Source organism: Cebidichthys violaceus, unplaced genomic scaffold (assembly GCF_023349555.1).
Source record: "Cebidichthys violaceus isolate CVI_PGR_0920_01 unplaced genomic scaffold, fCebVio1.0.p SCAF_84, whole genome shotgun sequence".
NCBI lineage: Eukaryota > Metazoa > Chordata > Actinopteri > Perciformes > Stichaeidae > Cebidichthys > Cebidichthys violaceus.
In genome coordinates, this window is record NW_027176969.1 from 204456 (window position 1) to 221498 (window position 17043).

The 17043-nt window shown below is 45.2% G+C and overlaps 1 protein-coding gene across 1 annotated transcript in view; it reads left to right on the forward strand.

The window, feature by feature from the left end:
• ncanb (neurocan b) overlaps positions 1–17043 on the forward strand; it is a 101102-nt gene that overhangs the window by 71763 nt on the left and 12296 nt on the right. Inside the window, 4 exon segments of the mRNA XM_068702408.1 lie at positions 8292–8386; positions 8388–8466; positions 11579–11661; positions 12094–12238. Of these exon segments, the coding sequence (XP_068558509.1) occupies positions 8292–8386; positions 8388–8466; positions 11579–11661; positions 12094–12238 (402 nt within the window).

Here is a 17043-nt window from a genome sequence, read left to right on the forward strand (position 1 = left end):
GTTCATGCGCAGACGCAACGGCAGTCATTAGACAGTAAAACAAACAACCAGACAAGCGTTCACAGGAGATCCCCGACGAAAAGTAGAGCGCGACTTCCCCTCCGCAGAGGACGGCGGCTGAATCTGGGGCAGACAGATAGGAGGACTTTTGAGTACGTCGACGCCAACAGCGACAAACCGGTGCTGCAGATTGGAGGCAGGCAGGCAGGCAGGCAGGCAGACAATGTGTAGCCTAGACACTGAGACTAATGAGCAGAGAGAGCTGACCGAGCCGACTAACGGCGGTGGAAGTGCTGCCCAGAGCTCCAGATGCAGTCCCCTCTCGTCATTCACTTTGAACCCGCTCATCCGACCTCACGTTCCACCTTCTCTCTCCGGCATGCGATGCTCTCACCGTGAGGTGTTTAACTTAGCGGCACGTTAATAATGTTTGCAGTGCTTTGCACGTTGCATAATTGAAGGCATGTTGACTTTCAAACGGCGCATCCCTGGGGGACTGCTTCCACATTGGACGGTTCACCGTTTTGCGTCCGATGCTGCCAATGTCCGACGCTCATGCATAACGTAGTGTATATTTATGTAGCGTGTATTTGACTTTGCAGGAGAGTGGAATAGGCATCCACTTTACAGACCTGTTCAAAACGTTTGCGCACTAACTGACGCCACAACATTTAACCAACCGCACCGGTGTTTTACTTTCCTAACCCTCACCAGGGTTTATTTGCCTCAATGATGAATGTTCACTGACCTTAAAGGGCAAGCGCACTGATTTGAATCTGAGCAAAGTCAGAACAAAAAGAGGTAAGGAAAGAAAACATAGAACACAAGGAGACTATAGAAGGGCCGCTAGTTTAAGAGTTAAAAACACAGAACGTAGTAAAAAAGAAAAAGTAAACGTCTGAATGATCTTAAAGCCTCCGTCCTTTTGTTGAACTCTTGTTTCAAACGCAGCGACGACTTTCTACTGATTCCAAGGCTCAGACCGTCATCGGTGTCAGCCGCTCCGCCCCTTATCGGGCCATTGCTTCTGGGCCAGAAGGTGTCCGATTTCGTGAAATCCCATTGGTCAATTAGATACGTCACTCCAAGCTTATCTCCTCTCTCCGCTCTCTTTGTTAAGCCACAGTAGCACCGAGCACTTTGGCTGAACTTTGTGATCTACGAGCTGCCGTTTGATGTCCTTTGTTTGTTATTTTCCTTTTATATATTGTTTTTTCCATTGTTCTTGGAGTGGGTGGGTTTTTGTGACTCAGCATCAAGCTTTCAGAGTTGGCACAGAGGCCGAGAGAGGAAGACGTCTTTGAGTTTGCCGACTTTGCCGCGACGCTTGTCTCCGTCCCGTCCCCCGGCGACTCGGCAGCTCAAAATGAATTTCTGTGTATCCTCCGGGTCTTTAGAGGCTACTAATTGCTATTGAATATTCATGCATCTTAATAACAAGTCAGAGGGACTGAGAAGAGAGACCTGGAGCTTCTTTTGGTTTACCCTTCGTTCACAGTGAGACACAAACACAGGCAGGTACACGCAAGAGGTGTCCCCGAAGTTCTGCCTAATCCTGGCTGAGGCTATTCAAGTGGAATAACAGCAAGGCGTCGCTCTCACTCCATATGCTGTTGCGTTCGACGGCGTTCTCTCTCCCAACAGGAAAAGCCTGGAGTGGGATGGTGGTGTGGGGGGGGGTGTAATTTATTCTCATTCAAGGTGATTAATTAGGACAATGTTCCTGAAGCAACTGTCATTCTCTTCTCCTGTGTGGAGGGAAGTTCAGGCAGCAAAGACAGAAAGTAGAAGAGAAAAGAGAGGAAGCCTCAGAGCAGGTGTTACAATAGATGAGAGAGAGAGAGAGGGAGAGAGGAGTGAGAGAGAGAGATGGAGGGAGAGAGGAGAGTCTGTTCCTACTGCTGTGCGCTAATGAAGGTTTCTGATGGAGCGGTGTAAAACACCACTTTGAGCTGGGTCTCGACGTTTAGCACGCCTCCCTAACTTCCTCTCTCTGACAATCTCGGGAAGATTGCAAAGCGCTGTGATTGGCCGAGTTACGAAGCCCGGCTCGATACTTCTGCACTTCCTTTTGTCTTTCATTTCGTTTTTTTACGGTTGAGCCGGAACGACAGCTGACGGCTGCAGAGAAGGAGAACGTTTGTAAAGTTTTGACAGCGACGGTGCGATTGGCTGAAGGAAACTGTGCATAAATCTGGTTGGTTAATTTAAAGTTGAACGCCCACAATCAGCTGATAGAGTAATCAGAGAGAGAGAGAGATTGTGAATGAAAGGAGAGTGAAGAGAGTCTTCCTCACTGAACTTCTGCTTAAGCTTCATTCATCACCTCAGTGAACATTGTAAACATGAGTTTATGGTTATCAATTCAAGTCTTCTTCAAGTTCATTAGATAGATAGATAGATAGATAGATAGATAGATAGATAGATAGATAGTAACTTTATTGATCCCGCGAGGGGAAATTATTCAGCAGCAATAGGTTCCAGAGCAGCATAGGTTCCAGATATAAAAATCTTAATATTATATTAAAAAAAAAAAAAAAAATGGACATGTCACAATACACAATGTATACATTTATAATAGAGTAAAGATATTATATAAAAAATGCACATTATATACACAGTGAATGGAATAACAGAACATTTAGTAAATAACGGTCCCATACAGAGCCAATTAGACGACAAAGCAATATATGCTTGAGGGGCGGGGCCAATAGGCCGCCGTTCGGGTCCTTTATGAAACCAAAAGTGAACCTTACGCTTATTACGTGACGTTATTTTAACGTTACATTCGCTCGAAAATTATATTATTTTTTTTTGTAGATTTGTTGCCTAATCCTAACCGTCTCATGCGACATGGTGCGTTTCTGCAGGATGACACGAACACGTTGAGAAACGTCGGCATTCGTCGTAGCCCAGGTTTGCAGAAATGCACAATGCAACTTTTTAACGCCCGCTGGGTTGGAGTCCAGTCCTTTTAGAACAGCAACTGCTGCAGTAAATACACAAATATGTCGCTTGCCTGCGCGCCGTCTCCAACCTACACACGATGCACACTGTTTGCGTTTTTGATTGAACTGTCTTTTCGCCTGTTTACTGTACAGGCCCCTCCCCGCTGCCCTCGAGCCTTTACCTCGGCCTCCTCCATCAGTCTGCGAAGACACGTCTGTGGGCTAATTATGCAGAATGAGCCTTCAGACTGACATCAGTCATTCACGTTGCGCTCCGGAGCTGTTTTACTGTAACATCCATTACTCCTAATTGTGAGAATCACACTATTAAGATGTTCCATTCATCAACACCGCACTCGTAACACCATTAATAATTCCACAGCCGCTCTCACATTCTCCTCACAGTGTCACCTTTTGTTCCCTCCCTCTCTCTCTCCCTCTCTCTCTCTCTCTCTCCTCTCTCTCTCTTCTCCTCTCTCTCTCTCTCTGGACTGCTGTCATCTGCCCTCTCGCGAATGGCGCACCGAGCTGTCAGCCCTTTCGTAGAGTCACACGGGGAGGAGGCGTGATGGCAGCACACAAAGCCGCACACGTGCAAACGCATTTCATCATTCAGGAGATCTTAAAAAAAAAAAAATGTAAAAAATGAAAAGGCAGAGCTGTAGAAATATCACTCTGTGATGTGGATAAACGAGCCAATCAGTCAGCTGGAAGTGAGCGCCTTTTATTTCCTAACTGCCGTACACTAAAGTCTGTGGGAATATTAATCGCTGAAACATACCCCCCTGCCTCTCTGTCTCCCCCCCCCCCCCCCCACCCCCCCCCCCCCCCCCCCCCCGCGCCTGACGGAGAGAAAAAAAAAGAGAAGAGGACTTGAGTAATGTCTAAATATTGAAGAGGTTGATGTGATGTCGGGCTTTGAGCGTCACTGTCAGCGAGTGGGAGAAGAAATCAGCAGAGGATAGGTTGAAGATCTGAAGGGGGAGAAAACAACGCTGTGTACTTTTATCTTTTCTTTTCTCTCTCTCTCTCTGTCTGTTTCTGTGACTCTTACTTTCTTATTCTGTCTCTCTCTGTCTGTTTCTGTGACTCTTACTTTCTTATTCTGTCTGTCTCTCTCTCTCTCTCTCTCTGTCTGTTTCTGTGACTCTTTTACTTTATTATTCTCTCTCTCTCTCTCTCTCTCTGTTTCTGTGACTCTTTTACTTTCTTATTCTCTCTCTCTCTCTCTCTCTCTCTCTCGCTTCTCTCTCTCTCTCTCTCTCTCTCTCTGTTTCTGTGACTCTTTTACTTTCTTATTCTCTCTCTCTCTCTCTCTCTCGCTCTCTCTCTCTCTCTCTCTCTGTTTCTGTGACTCTTTTACTTTCTTATTCTCTCTCTCTCTCTCTCTCTCTCTCTCTCCTCTCTCTCTCTCTCTCTCTCTCTCTCTCTGTTTCTGTGACTCTTTTTTGATGTAAATCCTGAGTCTGTGTTTGTGTGTGTGCAGTTTGTGTTCTCTGGTTTAAATGCGGTCAGCACCAGCGTTGCACACATACAGTACCGACTCACTGCAGTGGGTTCAATGTTTAATTCACAGATATATATATATTTGTGTCTCTGTGACACCCAGCCTGACTCTCCCGTCCCCGCTCCTGTAGATAATAACCCATCGTCCGCGAGCCAAACTGGACCCGCTCCCGACGCTAATACGATGTAGCCGCCGCCATGTGGGCAAACATATTGAGCAGGTACAGCTTCCAGGTCTGATGACGGAGTGAGCGCATTAGCGGCCCGGCGGCGAAACAGATTTCTTTGTTCCCATAAAATCAGAGATAACAGAAGTTACATCATTCTACCTAATGCTGATTAAACTCTCTCCGGTCAGAAGTACGGCTCTGATGCAGCCGGTCTCCTCTGACGCTGTGACACATATTCCAACATAAAGAAGCCTCCTTTAAAATCAGCAGATTAAATAAATAATGAATTCTTAATCAGGCCTTGGGGATCCTGCAACTTTCTGCATAAGATAAGATAATAAGATGTTGAAATAAACATTTGGAAAATGACCAGCACTGATAACCAGTACATTTAGCGTGCCAACGTATTTCCACATCGTCTCACTGGGGTTGTAGATGCAAATTCTACATATTGCTTAATGCTAAATTAATTAGTTTGGAAACAAAGTTTACGCCAATAATAAGCAGAAATCAAAAAGGGAAGCACATAGCATGGTTTATGGTTTATGGACAGCTTTAAGTGCATAGAGACAGATTATTTATGTTCTCCTCATCAGCCTGATATTATACTGTTAATAACAGATATTTTACAGGTTATACCAATGTCAACAATAGATACGGTATTCCTATTCAGAAGTGGAAATAGTAACGTTTGCGTAGTAAATAATCACGTTCTATTACAAAATGAAGTTTCACGTCGTCATCAGAACAACCAGGAAAACCATGAAGCGGGCAAAGCAATGAAGCAAATCCTCCACATTTGCAATAATCCTCAGAGCAGCTCAGATGAGTGCTCAGAAGACACGACTGGATCGAGTGTGAACAGTAGTGAGGTGACTCTAAACCTTCTATGTTGTACAAACGAACTAAACAAACTGGTGCAGAGAACATGAGCGCTCGTGTTTCTCTCGCTGTATTTTGGATTAAAATACAGGGCGAGTCACATCAAGTGTTGTTATTTTAGAGACCCAACATGCACCTGCTGAAAGTAGCACTTTAGTAGCACAAGCAGAACACTTGAGGGGGTGATTGGGTTTGTGTGTACGATGGATTTTGGTCTAATAATGTTCTCTGGAAATTGGGTTTAGTCAGATGAATGACAGGGAGGTATTTAAATGTTTTGTCATATTTCTCTGTGACTGACGTGGGTTTGTGTTCTTTGAGCCTCTTTCGCAATTGTTGCGAGTAAACCGTTAGTCATCAGGAATCCGGGCAGAAGATCCACACGCTGCGTCGAAAGCTCCCGGCAATTTGAGTCCAAAAAACGTTGCGTACGAAAGAGATCTCCGTCGGGCACCGACTCAAAGCTTCACAAAGCAGAAGGAGCAGCAAATAGAAACAAACACGTTCGTCAGTCAGGTGATCGTGATCAGAGCGTTTCAATCGATCTACTCTCAAGTCTGATGCTCCCTCATGAGGGAGAGTCTCTATGAAAGAACTACAAACAAGATCAGTGTTAAACAGTAAGCATGTATTTAACACAAACATCAAAATGTAGCCGGATCATAAATCACACAAATCATCTGGAGAAAACTCTTGGAAACTATACTATGTAGAGAAATACATTTAAAAAAAAAAAAAAGAAAATAGTGATATATGACAAAAGAAGAAGAAAAAGTCAGCTTTATATCTACATATTAAATACAAAACATAAGAGTCTGAGAGAAATTTGAATCATAAATCACTAAAGTATGAATAGAAACAGTAATATTTTACACGCCCAAAAGAAGAGTTTTCAAGACATTCATTATTATTTTTACTTTTTTCAGTAATCTGGAGAAAATACGTTTCCCTCAAAACCTAACTGAAAGAGCATCTTAGTTCTAGACAGGGTTCATACATGACAACAAACGTTACTACCCATGATGCTTTGCCTCGCAGTGGCCCATGTGTGCACATTGGAATCATGTCGGGGGGGGGGGGAAAGAGAAAGTTCCTCCTTCCTTGTGTAGTTTACTCAAACGAGACAGAAGACGAATGCACCTGTGTGCAACAGCTGGACTGTATGTTCACACAGTCAATACAATCCACTGCATTAGAAATATGGAAAAAGAAAGATGGTTATAATAATTGGCCTATTGACCTGATCACTATAAAAGGTTTCCACTGTAAAAGGTGACACGTTCATCTGCGTCTGTCAGCTTAATGTCACGGCAGGAGACCCGAGACATGACGGAGGAAACCTGCTGAGCACAAACAACAGTATACTCCACCATGCTGTCGCAGGTTGGACCCACTGGGGGGGGTTTTCTCATCATCATCATCATCATCGCCATCATCATCATCGCTCACTGTCACTTCCTCGCTCACCGGAGGCGTTTTGCGCTGCAGCTTCTGAGCGAGCCGATGCGTCGCGCTGCGAGAAAGAAGATATGGAAATGTTGTGTTAAATACGCAAATATATTGATTCACAGCGCAGAGTGAGTGAGTTTTGCCAAAACCTCCCTTTGAGGCGTTCTCGCTGCGACTCCGGCGCACACCGCATGTCGTGAAACGGTGTCATTGCTCTTCGCGTCATTGTACCTCAAATAGCCCAGAGCCAAACAGCGAACGGACGCTACGAAAAGCACTTCTCGATGCGGCGAGAAGGATTCGAGGCCCTTATTTCACATTACAGTGGAGAAGGGCTTTCATAATGGACTCCTCTCTTCCTCTCTTCCTCTTTCCTTTTTTTCGCGGCCAAAACAGCATCTCTCTGCATACTAAGCAGGGCCCCATACGGCCCAATTTGCACCACGCAATTTACTGGTGTCGCTTCACATTTGTTGGAGGAAAAGCTGCGGCCTATTCCCTGATCCCCACACCGCAGGGAGGGAGGGAGGGAAGGAGGGAAGGAGGGGTTGAGGATGAGGAGGGAACCCGGAGGTGGCTTTGCTTACAGATTGGACCTGAACCACATCAACCCGACATACATATTCCTCATATTTAGGTACACATTTGCGAACCCACATCTGTGAACAAACCCAGCATGGAAGCAAAAGCCCCACACACACACACACACACACACACACACACACACACACACACACTCACATTTGAAATGTACAGCTCCGAGTCACACAGCTAACCCCCAGACAGATGAGGGACGATAGATGAGAGAGATGAAGGGAGAGGGGGGGAGGGGAGGGAGAGTCGGTGCGCTGACAGCACTGTGACAGGGCTTAATTACCGAGCGGGCGCCGTGCACTGGAAGCAATTTCTAAGGATTGTTGTCATTTGAATAGATTAAAACGCCCTTTCACTGGTCTAAGCTGTCTCACCGCCGGCTTGCCTCTGCTTGTGGATTAAAAGTCCAACTAAAATCAAAAGAGAAGAAGACACGGAGAAGGGGAGACGGAGAGGAGAGTCACAGAGGGCAGAGGAAAGACAGGAAGGAGAGGGAGAGAGGGGGGGGGGGGAGAGTAGTATTTAGATCTTGTGCAGCTGCAAGACATCGCTGAGATCCGATACAAAAAAAGAAAATACATAAATAATGGCCCTAAATCCTCCTACTCTTTTCCTGTGCAGCGCTATTCTTCTTCTGTCGGCTGTGGGTGTTTAGAAAAAAAAACACATTTCTCTTCCAATGGATTTCCGATTGAGTAATCACTGTCTTTTTCAATTACCCCCCCCCCCCTCCCCACACACACACACACACACACAGACACTGAGGGCTGCGAGCACACGTGGAGGAAGTTCCACGGCCACTGCTACAGGTACTTCAGCCGGAGACACACCTGGGAGGGACGCCGAGAAGGACTGCAGGGAGCACAGCGGACACCTGGCCAGCATCCACAGCCTGGCCGAGCAGAACTTCATCAGAGGTGGGTGGAGAGACGAGGAGGAGACAAGGAGACGAGGACAGGCAGTGTTCTTAAATTAGGCAGATATGTTCCACTCGTCTGTAATGTGAGGTAACTGCTAATTGGAGCACTTCCACGACTTAAGAAGTAATTCTTCTCAAATCAATCAGTTTTCCTGGTTGAATCTTAAAGGGCCAGCGTGTAGGATTTAGGAAGATCTATTGGAGGAAGTGACATATGATTTCCGTAACTACGTTTTAATTAGTTTATAATCACATGTGTCCTCTTCACTGAGCCCAGTTTGTTTCTACAGTAGCCTAGAACGGACAAACCAAACACTGGCTCTAGCGAGGACGGATTTTTTTTAATGTTACCTGAAGGCCACCGTAGATCCTCTGATGCCACTAAATCCGGCACGCTGCTCCTTTAAGTAGACGAGACAACCGGTCCACAGCTACCCTCGATACCTATGTGTGTGTTTGTTTTACAAAGTCAGTGAAGCTATATGTTTGAGTCAAGCCTGATGTTGCCTTACATGATCCCAGTCACTTCTGCACAGTGAGGCATACAGGTTATTAATGAAACACTCTCTATCGGCCGATATGAATTCAATATTCAAATGGTGGGGAAAAAACAGGAACACGATTACTCAGAAAACAAAGTTGAAATAATCTGAACTGGATCACCAGATCATGAACCTACGGACGTAAAAGCAAAAAACGTTCAAATTGATATTTAAAGCCATTATAAAAAACCCTTCTTCACAACTCTATAACTCAAGAAATATATCTCAGGGCCACCAATCACATTTAAACAAGTCGCCAGTCAATTTAAATAATGGCAATTACATGGCCTTCATAATCTACCCCCCCCCCCCTCCCCTCCTGTCTGCCAGCTACACACTGCTTTTACTATTGATTGATATCTACCCTTCTACTTTATTATTACCATACTTGGCGATGGCAGCTCTCGCCTCGCGTGTATTCCATAACTCGGTGATAAATGTCTGTCTGGATCTGCTCTGAACGGCCCCTGAAGGCTTTTTATTGAGCTCCCCGCTGGAGAAAACACCCTCAGGAGGCGAGTCGGTTCAGCCACATAAATGTGCATCACACCTTCCGTCGCGATGAAAAGGTGCTGCGGGCTCTGATGTAAGTGTCTGTGACAGAACATTTAATATACTATCATATTCTTTCTAAGGATGTGATTTGTCTCAAAAAAAAAAAAAAAAAAAAATCCCCCACAGTGGGTGAAGTAACTCCATTTGTGTCCAGCGATGTTGACACAAATACGACCAGCATGAGGACAAAAGTCTATTGAGTCTATTTAATAGAGCGATAACAAATTTGTCACATTCGATGCTTTGTATTTAGAGAAAATGCAATTTTAAGACTTATTGATTCAACGCTTGTCATTTGTAGCAAAGTCCACCCACCTGGCATTTTAAGCGTGAATTATTATTATGCTCAAATGCTATTTGATGTTTGTGTTTTATTGCAAATATCCACCCAGTCTCTCTTCGGCGTTTCATTCTGGCTCCACAGCCAGCTTCCCAACAGTAATCCTTCTGTAATATTGGATCCACCTTCTGTCTCGGACGGATGCCAGGACGGCGCTCCGTCCACCGAGCGCTCATCTTTCATCCGCACGCGCACAGTTACCAAAAAAAAAAAAAAAAAAAAAGTGTGTTTAATTGCCTCGAAAATGGACGTCTCCACCCCTGCAATAAGGGGATCGGGGCCATTAGGGAGATTAATGGGCCCGGTAATGACGTTAAGCAGATACACCATGATTGAAATTCCATTTCATGCGCGCACGCAACGTGCACGCTCCCCGTACGACCGTGCACACAAGACGCCCCCCCCCCCCCACCCCCCCAAAAAAAAAAAAAAAAACACACAGATGAGATTAACCCAAAACTCCATTAGTGATATTTCCTTTCACACAAACAGAGCTGTCATCAGCAGCGCATCGGAGACGGTAACGGTGTATCTGCGGCGCCGCTGTTCCGTCTCTCAGCTGCTGCTGCTGTTCACAGTTCAGGGACAAGTGCAACACACATGAAGCCTGTTGCACAGAACAGTAACTCGCGGCACAAGACGAAACGTCAACGAGCGCTTCGCTCATTTTATTTCTACAGTCAATTTCAGTTTAGCAGTCACGAGGATGAACATGTGTAAACAGCCGCATGATGTCTGGAGGAGCTTTTGAGAGAGCTGGGGAAATAACCCAGATGATGTCATCGGTTTCTGCAATGTTTTTTTTTTTTTTTTTTTTTTTTTAGCATTCAGGCAGAGCAAGTTACGTCGTTATTCGGGGCGACCCGTTATTGAAAGTCACGTGGTATAATAAGTGTAACGAGCGAGGACAAAACCACTAAGTGGGTCAAACAGAGGACTTTCGCTCAGGAGACGCAGCTCTGTGTGGAACTAACAGTACATGTTGACTTCTGGCTTGTTACATACAGCAGCATTATTACAGGAGAATATGTGCTGAGGGAGGTTTTTATTTTTTGAGTGTTGTTACGAGGAGACGAGGCCGATATAAAACGTAATATTGGTTCAGAAACGTCGACGTTCAACATATCTGTGGTTTGTAGAAACGTGCAATGCCAAAGAATGTTACGCTTGTTTTTGTCGTATTGGCAAAAAAATCCATTTGTTGTATCCTGAGAGGTGTGGAAAAAAGTATTTTTGACCCTTATTTTAACGCTAATCTCTGTGACATCACCTATATTCTGCTTTGTGGATAGATGTATTGAATGTGTGTTATACATTTCTATTATATTGAGGGAGTTAAACCTCTATTTTCCAGACATAGATTCTTTTGTGTTTTGGTTGGACTCAGGATCAGGAAATGTGTTTACATTCACCAGTTTATATGTACATTTTCAATTTGTACATAAAAACCCGAAGAGGAAATGCCGTAAATATAAGAAATTAAAAAAGGGGTAAAAGTTTAAACTTGGCTGAAGTGGAAAAGTTGGTCTATCGAATGAAAAATTCCCATTTTTTTCTGTTTGTATTATATTGTATTATATTGTCAGGTGCTGTTTCTTTGACTACCTTGTGTGTGTTGAGTACTGTACTGCATGCCTTTTTAATGTCTCTGTATTCACGTCCCTCCTGCTCAGGTCTGAGCCATGACAACACCTGGATCGGGTTAAACGACCGTACGGTGGAGGACGACTTTCAATGGACCGACAAGATGGACCTGGTGAGGAACAAAGCCGTGTGTGTGTGTGTGTGTGTGTGTGTGTGTGTGTGTGTGTGTGTAGGCTCCAGAGAAACGCAATACAATCAGTACCACAGCTTGAGACATCCTGAACAGCAGTGTGTAAAAGAAGAAGAGAAGAATGTGTGTTTCTTTGTAATATAGCCTTATCTACAGATAATAACAGCATATGTTGTTTTGTATCTTTAGCTGCATCCTAATTTCCCATCATAACATACAAAAACATGAGATTAAGGGAGAAAATATTCTGCACAGAATTGATCGTCGGTAAAAAAAGTAGACGTTTGATCAGTAACAAGTCTCTGATGTCAAGAAAATCATGTTTATTTGGCGTTTTAAAAGACACAGTTGTTCATCTGAGTGTGTGTGTGTGTGTGTGTGTGTGTGTGTGTGTGTGTGTGTGTGTGTGTTCAGCAATATGAGAACTGGCGTGAAAACCAGCCAGACAACTTCTTTGCCGGAGGAGAAGACTGCGTGGTTATGATCGCTCACGAGAATGGCAAATGGAATGACGTGCCCTGCAACTACAATCTGCCCTACGTCTGCAAGAAGGGAACAGGTGAGAGGAGAGGAGGAGAGGAGAGGAGAGGAGAGGAGAGGAGAGGAGAGGGGAAAGGAGGGGATGGAGATGGAGAGAGGAGAAGAGAGAGGAGGAGAGGAGAGTAGAGGAGAGGGGAGGGGAGAGGAGAGGAGAGGAGAGGAAGAGAGGTGAGGAGAGGAGGAGAGAGGAGAGGGGAGGGGAGAGGAGGAGAGGAGAAGAGAGAGGAGGAGAGGAGAGGGGAGGGGAGGGGACAGGAGGAGAGAGGGGAGAGGAGAGAGGAGGAGGGGAGGGGGAGAGGAGAGGAGGAGAGAGGAGGAGATGTGAGGAGAGGAGGGAAGGGGAGGGGAGGGGAGGAGAGACGAGAGGAAAGAGGAGAGGAGGAGAGGAGAGGAGAGAGGACAGGAGAGGGTGGCACGGAGTGACTTCTACAGGTGATTAAGATGACTGAGGAGAGGTGAGGAGGCAGAAAGCAGCCGGATGAAAAATAGGATCACTGAAAAAGAGGAAGAGGCTGTGAGGAGATACTGGATTAAAGAAGTGAGACGGTGAGGAATCGGACAGAAGGAGGCGCAGAAAAAAAAAAAAAAAGACAAACAACCTCGCTCTGCTGTCAGTTCTTTAATCTGAAAATCCTATGAGGAGAATCCAAAGTGAGAAAAGACGAACAAAATGTTCTCACAAGTGTTTTACTCACAAGCTCACGAGCGTCGCAGCGTCTTTCCGACAGCACATGTGCCTCCATGAACATCCCTGGCTATGTCATACTTCACATTACACACACATTAGAGCCTCTTCAATCAGCCGGCGTGCTTCAGGTTCACACTCATTACTCTCCTCCGCTCTTCTTCTGCCTCTCGTCGTCCTCCGGCACGACTTTTCAAAAAGTTTCTCGGTGTTCTTCTCGTACCGCGGCTCCTCGTGTCCTCTGCCTAATGTTCTGTTTTAGTTACGTTAAGCACGTCTTGGGGGCACAAGGTGCTTTAGTGCTTTATGTTCGGGAAACTTCAACTCAGCAAAACGAGGTGAGCAAAACTTGTTGGTTGGTTAAGTTCCTTTTAATGCGCCGCCACCTCCGCGTTCACGTCCCCCCCCCCAGTTGCCGCTGCCGGAGTCAGGCCGCCACGTGCTCCTCTGAGAGCCCATTAGGAGCTTGTTGGGTTTTTTTTGCCACAGATTTGCATACGGGTCGGACTTACGACCGATGGCGAGAGAGACGGCCGCGTTAGTGGTCGAGGTGGAGTTTAGCTGTCAGGTTTAAAGACATACTGGGGCACAAAGACGCCGACGGTGGCTGGATCCCCTCAAGCTTTCCCCCCCGAGCTTTGGATGGAACAAGCTTTGTGCTTTGGCTGCGGGCGTTAAAAATCCCTCACTTTTACCCTCAAGCGTTTTAAAGAAAAGCCATAAATCACAGACCTTAAGACGACTGCAGCACAGAAGCAGAGGTGAGCGCACACATTTCAGGACATATTTTGGAGAGAATGTACAAAAAAACATCATTGATCCTCGTGGACGATATGTTATAATTAAGATGACGGTAGTTTTAGTTTTAGTACATTTATCAGGCGTTCAAAAACCAAAGAAAGAAGTTGATTTGATTTGATTTGCAAACCCCTCCCACTGGGTAAATCATTGAGTCTGATTGGTTGTTCCTGCTCTGAGCATGAACGTCATCCATCACTTGTGTGTGCAAAAGTTTCACTTTCAGAAGCAGAATGTTTTTTTTTCCACGTCCCGTTTCCGCGATATCTTAGGAACGCCCGGAGGAGAATTTCATCAAATTTGGGACAAACGTCCATTTGGACTGGAGGAGGTAGTCAAAGGTCCCCGTGACCTCACGCCCCCGTCACATCCTAGTAAGATCTCAGCAAAGGCCTTGAGGGATTTACTTTGTGCAAATGTCTAATAGGATCAAATAATGAAGGGATGACATTTTAAAGTACATCTTGACTGGTTGGCGGAGGCACACGACCAACGAGGCAGTATTTACTCCAAGCTCTCTTTAAAGCAGTTCTTTGATAAATGTGGGATTATTCAAATAATCCCATCTTGATCTGGCCATGGATGTTGGCGGTAGATGAGGGTATTAGTCAATAGTCAGCTAATAAGCTAAATCTTCACTGGGTAGGTTTATGACATTTGGGTTCCTGGTTGTCATCTTAACCCCTAAGTCTATGGAGGTGTTTGAACCTATGTAGAGCTGATCAAATAGTGTCCCTCTTGGTCCCCGAACATTAGATGAGCCTTTACTAAAGGCCTGACTGATGGGCCTTATGTTATTTTAAATTATTTGCGCTTCAACAGCTGCTTTTGTAGTCAGAGGCCACAAGCGTAGAGAGCGTGCTTCTAAAGCCTCAGGCGACGAGCGCTTCTCCATTTCTATTCCCGTACCAAAGAAGAGGTGTTTCCCCTCACGAGCAAGAAGTTGCACCACCTCCGACGCACACCGTCACAAGTCCCCAGCATCCAGCCCACCTCTGACCTTAATCAGTCGGCTGCAATCACCATTTCTTTTCATCTCTTCCCCCGTCAGCCTCTTCTTTCACTCTAAGTAACCTCGCGTAATGTCTTGTCTTATCAGTGGAGTCTGTCAGCTCTATGCTGAGTATTCTCAGCACAGAATTTTTTTCCACAGCCCACAGCTCAGCTGATCTGTTTAGGCTTGATTAGACGATAACAGCACCATGCAAGCCTATCGGACACCTCGATCAGTCGCCCTGGGGCCGGTCTTGGGTGACGTGTGATGCAGATGGTGATGATATATTTTTTTGTCAAATAACTGACGAGAGGTGAGACGGTCAGATATGGGGGAAAGAAGAGCGGGACTCATCACACATTTTTGTTTGTACAACCCGCTCGCACAAGCCTCTAGTCATTAATCACATGTGTGTTTGGACCTTGTGAAACTCACAGACTGTATAATAGACGTGGACGTAGTCGTGACGACACTCTTTGGTTTGTGCGCTGCGGTTTTGAAACCTCCAGATCAGCGTTTTGGCCGTCGCCATTGTGGTTTTTTGGACTGTTGAGGACGGCTGTGTAGACGTCTTATACGGCTCTGGTAGAGACCTGTCAATCACAAGGTAGCCCCGCCCTAAAGCATCCCCTGCTTTATGGTCTGTTTGACTCTAAATGGACCATAATGTACGAAATGAACATCATGCTGTATTGAAGAAGAGACTTGAAACTAGAGATTGAGACCATAAACTCACGTTTACAATGTTTACTGAGGGAATAAATCAAGAGAGAAGTAGAGTCATTTTAGACTAGACTTCTATACAACCAGAGGAGTCGCCCCCTGCTGGCCATTAACTGGAATGCAAGTTTAAGGCCCTTAACATTGACTTCCCTCTTCAGCACCAGAGGTTAAACCTGCTGATTTCGATTTCTTCCAAAAATCCAAAAGCCAGCTAAATATCTGCATGAACTGACGGGCTGTGTTGCCGTGGTTTAATTCGTTCGCACAAATGTTTTGAGATTATTGATGCAAGGTCTATATATCCCATTCAGAACACAGATCTTCCCCAAATAATATACACATGGAGATCTGGAGTGACTTTTAACGTTTCATATCGATGGTGTTGTAGGTTGAAACACAACAGTCGATTCATTCAGAAGCCGTATTTCATTGCTGGAACGTTGTGGAAAAAGGGGACAAAATGAATTTGATGGAAAACACAAGAGTTTTCCACTTCCATTTGGATTCAAGTAACAAGAGAGTCACGTACTCGTGAGCTGCCTGTGAGCTCTCACGGCGAGGACGAGAGGGAATTTACCCGCAACAGGACATGCAAGCATTAAGAAATTGTTCCATTTATTTTGATGGGTTATTATGTACAGAGACAGGAAATCTAATTTTGCATGACACACTCAGCGCGCTCTCCGGGTGCTTTTGGAGATGACGGGCTGTCGTCGGCGCCTTTAGCAGTTGATTTGTCCGTCGGTGTGTAATCGTAATCATTGTAGGATACACACATTAAACTGTCAAACGTATTTTGAAAGTTAAATTTCTATACGAATTACCCCATTGATTTATATTTAGTGCTGAAGAGGAATCTTTGCAGTCGCGAGAGAGGAGATAAAGGGTCCGCTTCACCGACCCCACCTGAGCGGCCTCTCACTCCACCCCCCACCCCCCCACGGGGACCCTGTCTTCTCGTTTTGTAGACATGGCTGCTCCAGATTCTAACACGGTCCACAGGGAGACGTGTGCAGGGGCGCAGCGGTCCACGACCCACCGGACCTCCGAGGAGCCGCTCTCTGAGCCGCGCTACACCGCTCACCGGCTCACATAAATCCAGCCAACACTGGATTTAGATTTATAATTTCTGGGATTATTGCAGAAAATAAGATCTGTGGCAAACAAATGTTTAAGATTTTCAAGATAATCTTCACGCATGAACACTTGTATGACTTTAGAAGTGTGACTACAACGGCCAGAACTAAGCTAACGTTAAGATATAAACCTAACCAAGAAGTTCTGTTAACCACGTGTTTAAAACTACGTTAAATAAAACTGTCATGTATGTCGTTTTGGGAGTCAGTACGACGACATGTTGGAGTTTATTGATGCCACTCTTATGAGTGCTTTAAGTATGGAAAAGACATTTAGCTTAGCTTAGCTTAGCTTAGCTTAGTTTAGCTTAGCTTAACGTAAAGATTGAAAGCAGAGGGAAACAGCTGGCCTGGCTCAAAAATCCACCGGGCAGCATCTCTACGGCTCAGTAATATAAAAGCTTTATCTTGTCCGTTCCGTTTAAAAACAGATTTGTAAAAATGACAATTGTGACAAGTGACCTTTCTTGGCGATCAACAAACAAGAG